At 39.0% G+C, this 6,000-nt stretch overlaps 1 protein-coding gene across 4 annotated transcripts in view; it reads left to right on the forward strand.

Moving 5' to 3' along the window:
* ACSL6 (acyl-CoA synthetase long chain family member 6) overlaps positions 1 to 3,735 on the forward strand; it is a 389,555-nt gene extending 385,820 nt beyond the window's left edge. For all 4 annotated transcript variants that reach the window (XM_069199190.1, XM_069199189.1, XM_069199191.1 and 1 more), the window contains exon 21: positions 449 to 3,735. In XM_069199190.1, coding sequence (XP_069055291.1) covers positions 449 to 589 — 141 coding nt within the window. In that variant the 3' untranslated portion in view covers positions 590 to 3,735. The remainder of the gene's footprint in view (positions 1 to 448) is intronic.
* The last annotated feature ends 2,265 nt before the right edge of the window (positions 3,736 to 6,000 follow it).

Raw genomic sequence — 6,000 nt, forward strand, 5'->3', positions numbered from 1 at the left:
AGTTAGGTATTTGAGAGACTCTTTTCAACGAGTACACAAGAACATTAATGGAAGTAGTGAAGTCTTTCTAGAATACAAAAGATCAACAAATGATACTACATTACCAGAATAAAAAAGATGGAACAAAACAGAAGCAAGAAAGGGTGGTTAAAGGTGTATAGTATGTGAATGGGAATTCTCTACTTGGAAAAAAAGAAAAAAAAGAGAAGATAACTAGTCTAGAGTACACAAGGAGCAAATGGATTTAGAAATGGCCACGCGAGGGAGGGCTGTTGAGTTGCAAGATATAGAAAACTAATACTGTCTGAAATTAAAAGAAGCTATGAATAAGCACACTTCATTTCTTAAAGGAATAACTAATTCAGTTTGTAGTATGTATTTCTTTTCACATAAAGTGATCATTTGTACACCTTTCAAGTTTAATACAATTATCTTTTGTGTATTTTAGGTTAAAGCAATTTATATCCATTCTGATATGTTCTCAGTGCAAAACGGCTTGTTGACACCAACGCTGAAGGCCAAAAGACCAGAGCTGAGGGATTACTTTAAAAAACAGATAGAAGAACTTTATTCTACCACATCAATTTAAAGCTTCTCCAGCATTTTCTTAACAACTGCCTTTCTACGAATCCAAGATTATTATTTCATAACCTGCAAGAAACTCCTACCAATGATGAGCATCCTGCTTTTATCTTAGATGTGTGACATCAAGAAGACTACAGGACAGATTATGTCAAGCAGTGACTTTCCATGATTGAAATAACTTAATTCCTATGTTGTCACAGTCTTACATCATGTTGTGTGCAGTGATATATTGCAATGCCTTGTCACTAAAAGATATATTTACAGATTAAATTGAAACACAGTTAACAGCAACAAGTCTTATAGAAGTAGGCCAATGGAACTAAACATAAAATTACTATAGAAAAAAATGAAAACACAGTATGAAGAGAGCTGATGAAAGATTTAGTAGAAGAATCTATTTGAAAATAACATTTTTGCAACTGTTGCCGAAATCACCCATAACCATGTGTACCTTTTAACAGAGCAGCTGGAGCTGTACTTTTAAGTGATTTGTGTAAAAACAAAAAATATACATTTTGTACTGTGCAGTATATAAATTACTTTTTACACAATTGTATCTGTATAAAGTTTACTATTACATACTGGGATATAGTTTAATCTTCATTGGATGTAATATATTGCCATGTTTGCGATTAATGCACTGGAAATGTTGTAAATAGCTTACAGTTGTAATTTCAAGTTCATCATTGAAAACATGACAATGCCTGGATTCCTCTCCAGCCCACCAAAAGCATTCCCAGGCGGTACATCAGTAAAAGGAGTAATGCAAAATATTTGACCTGTGAAATACAGTTTTCTGGTTTAGAAAGACTTAAAACAACAGAGTACACTTACACATTGTACTGATGCTCCCTGATGGTTACTTGACTATTGTTTAAAACTGTATCAAGTTGGATGACAGACAAAGTTAAATTTAATTTATTTCCAATTGTCTTCCAATAAACAGTACACTGTTTGCCTTTTCAAGTGGATACAATTTAGACTTCTTCAGTATTGATCAATGGATAGTACAAACACCCCCAAAACAAAACTTTTTCAGATGTAGGCATTTTCAGTCTATGTGACCTTTCCCACCTCCTGCAAATTTTAGAAGAACTCCAAGATATGAGTCATGCTAGTTACCTTTCAGATAGCTTTCTGGTGATCTTTAAAGCCATTGCTTCTTACACAATCACAGCATTTCATTCACTTTTTACTTAATTCTCCTTGCTGACTGTTACCCACCTTGAATAGTCTGTCCTTCTATTATATATGGTGCCAGAGATACGTATATCTTTTACATACATTTACAATAAAAGATATTCAGTTGTTCTACTCATTAAATAATTTCCTGTCAATCTGAAGCGTAATGTCACAAAAGAACATTAACTCAGCATTCTGTATATCTCTGACACTGTTTAGTTTGTAAACATTTTTCTCAAAACATTCTTTTAGATGATATGTAAATAATAGCAATATGGAATCGATTTAATATTTTATGATGAGTAGAAATTCTCTGGACAATGAATTGTTTTGCATATTAAAGGACTGCGGAAAAATAGCTGAACAGCTGTATTCACAACTATGGGGCTCATAACGAACCTCGCTGTCTCATGACTGCCAGCTTCGCAGATGGCAGTTGGACCGCCGCCAATGCGGCAGTCCAAGTCCCATATTATGACTGCGGCGGTCAGACAGCCAGCACCCCCAGGATTAGTCATCCCCGCGGTCGTGGTGGTCCTAGTCAGCCAAGGAAGCACTGCAAGCAGCGCAGCCCTGGTGATTACATCCTCGTTCTCCGCCAGCAATTTAATGGCGGTAGCACCGCCATGAAAAGGCTGGCAGAGAACGGGTGCAGGGGAATCTGCACTACCTATGCATTTGGCAAGAGCAGTGTGGGGGCCCCCTGGCCAGCCCCGTCGCAGTGAACATTGCGAGGGTGCTGGTGCACCCTGTGTTCTACTGCATTGCTGCCGGCTCAATTACGAGCCGGAGACAATGCTATAGGGTGTTTCTGCTGGACCAGCAGGTTTTCGCCTGCCGACCTAGCGGGAAACTCTTAAAGGCCCGACGAGGAGGTAGCCACATTGTCGGCAACATCCCTGTCGTAATTTCGGCGGACAGCTTAAACAGTTTGCTGAAATCGTAACGAGGCCCTGTCAGCCACTTCAAATGCTGGTGTTCCAAAAATATTAGTATGTATGGTCCAATGCTTGTAAGCTCATTGAATATACCAGTTCTGTACATAGCAGTAAATATAAAGTAGAGTTATTAAAAACAAAGTCACATAAGACCAAAAAAAGTTTTTTAATTTCCATTTTGTGAAAAAGCACAAATGTGACTAATTTGTACAGATCAATACATTGCAATGCAAAATGAATGTAAACTGGAAACAAATGTACTACTATTTTTGCATGGAAATATTTCACATAAAGCCCTTTATACCAAAAGCCAACATTGTATTCAGGTCTGCAAACCTGTAATATTCATATGAAATGCTGAGTGGTATTAATTATTTAATGAGGTGAAAGGCTTAAAACTTCAATCATATCTCTCTTTATATATATGTACAAAAACAATGTAATAAAGTTTTTTAATTGTTTGTTAAAGATAAGCATGTATGTAGAAGATAATATGGTATTTCGCTTTCCTTTTGTAAGGAAGCAGAACAACCACTATAGTTTTAAGGCTGCACATGGCAGGGCTGCTTTTTGGCTTAAATGCAGAAAAACTTTATTTTTAAAAAAATCCCTATAATATGCGTGCCTGTTGAACTCAAAAGGTTATTATGCACTAACTAGCAAATTTCTAATAATGCCCACGTTTCGGTGGGTAGTCACGTAAAGTACTCATGAGGATATATGTTTGTTGTGAATGCTGGAAGACGAGTGAGTAGAAAAAAATAACCAAATAAACATTTCAAATATTTATGTTGTTATTTTCAATGACCAATACTTGTCTGCTACAAGATAATGTGAAGAAAATGACGTATGTATTTGTTTTTTGATTCACTCCATTTTTACCTATGGTCGTCAGTGATCTCACTCCACAAGTACACATTTGTTGTATGGTTGTCCATTTCAGCCTAATGGCAATAGAAGTAGGACACTGGAATACACTGTATTTTTTCAGGGCTTGTGTTTCAAACAATAAAGTTCAATATGAATCACACATTCTCTATTCTCCAGTTATTCTTTGTCTTGAATATTATTTTCTTTCATTGTCTTGACCCATAGCATACACCAGATATTAATTTAGCCGTTCCAAATTCTGAGTATCTGTATTACTTTCAGCTTTTCTATGAACCTATTCACTACCACCTGAAATTAAAGTTCTACTTTAAGAGAGCATCATTTTAGTCATCATCCTCAGAATTCCCTTTAGAATCACTTGAAATGCTATGATGGTTCAAGTTTCACATTTGTTCTTGAAGTATAGCAGTGTCTGAACTATTTGCAGTAGTAATGCAGGGTTTTATTTTACTGTAAGCTACACTTTTAATTATAAAACAGGGTCCAATTTTTCATCGTTGGGATTTAAATTTACTTAGCATTTCCTTTAGTTACTGGTGGTTCAGTGTGATAGTGTGAAGGAGTGTGACTGTTAGTGTGAGTGTGTGTGTGTGTGTGTGTGTGTGTCAGATGTTCAACTCAAGATGGCAGTAATAACCCTCATCGTGTAAAATAAAAAGTACCTTAGAGCAGCAAATAGTCTGGCTTTTTAAACTGCTAGGATTGCCTCAGTTGGTTAAACTTTGTCACAATAATCAAAGTAATTTCAAAAATTGCTGCTGAGTGTCTAAGGTTTGAGATTGTCCATTATGACGAGATGTAAGCAGTTAAAAATAGATCAACAAACATTGTCACCTGAAAGTGCAGAGCACCATTAGTGGAAAGATTTTAAAATATTTAAAAATGATTGGAAAATTAGGTACAAGTTATAGGAACTGAAACGTTTTCAGAGAACAAGCCTAAAACATTATTAAGAGGAAGTCAAATTAATTTATTCAAGAAACCTATTTCAGAGTGGTCATCCATTCTATAAAAAGCATTAGAAAAGCACAAGGATGTTTTTTAAAAAGTATGAACATACAGTGAAAATGCCAAAGAGACTACTTTTTGAAGAAAAAAAAACATGAAATCCAACAGTGCTGAACCATGGGCAAAGTCTTAAGTTTTTGCTGCATTTGTTGCTGCACTCGAAATCAAAACGTGGGCCTGCTGTGTATCTTAGCCTATAGGCCGAACACTTTCAGGTGTACAGATGTGACTTATAAGCTCTGAAGGGTCGAGGAATAATCAATACCCTACATTCTGCTATGCACTAATTGTTCCATGGTATCTGCTCACTCAGGGACTGTGAATGGTCCAGGCCTCTACTTACAGACTATGACTGGTCAGGTCCTCTACTTAGTCACACACTGAATTGCGATTTTGTAAACAAATGGAAATAAATGATGAAAGAAATTAACCCTCCTGTTCACCCTCATGTTAGCTAACTTCCAGCTTTAAATCTCCTCTTTGAAATCATTCCATGGAGCGTTTTTGGGGTTTCTTGGTGTAGTCACTGATGGTGGTGGCCTTAGCTTACAGTAGCTCTTCTCCACCCGCCTGCTCATTTTTCATCATCCTGCCTCCACAGGTCCAAAAAATTATCCTCACCTGGGACACTGCGACGAGAGAGCAGTGGCGCTCCTTGTTACGGTCTATTTTTTACCATTGGTGGTTACGGGGAGGACTGAAGGCTTAGAGTCCACTCTGGGACCTGGGAAAGGCTGGAGCAGAGCTCACGAGTAAAGAGCCTGAAGCCTACCTGGGCCCGCTGGCTGGCAGGACAACGCCCACGTGCCGTCGATTACACTGTGGGCTGCTGCAGAGCGCAGGCAGAACCGTAGAGAGCGCCGCCGAATCTGGCCTTGCCAAGTGGGTCTCCCCAGGGGCCTGACCGACTTCTGGTCATCTCTCCCGACAACGCACTGAGTGGCCTGCGAGAGTGCCCATAGGGCTATATCAGGAGGTATAGGGTGTGGGGGAGCAGCAACTGAGATCTAGCTCCATTGTTGGGCGTCACAGACAGTCTGACTTTTGATTCTCGAAGTCACCCCACAGGAGTCTGTGGGCCCAATATATATTGCTATAGGAGGTGAGTACCCGGAAAGAAGTACTGACTGATTCTGAAACCTCGTGGAAGGGGGCCCCACAGAATTTTCTGCCCCTCATCTTCTTCCTAGTCTGACCACACACTACTACCCGCCTGCTCATCATGGACGGAACAATCTGGTATTTTGACACTCTGACTGCTTATGCTTCCTGACCGGATGATCTCCCTGGTCAGGAGCAGATGGGTCAGTTCTCCAACTCTTTCTGGGGACCTCTGGTCAGGATGTAGACAACAGCAACCAGTATGGCCAAGGTTAAGGCCACCCCCTCAGAGCAA

Source organism: Pleurodeles waltl, chromosome 7 (genome assembly GCF_031143425.1).
Source record: "Pleurodeles waltl isolate 20211129_DDA chromosome 7, aPleWal1.hap1.20221129, whole genome shotgun sequence".
NCBI classification, from domain to species: domain Eukaryota; kingdom Metazoa; phylum Chordata; class Amphibia; order Caudata; family Salamandridae; genus Pleurodeles; species Pleurodeles waltl.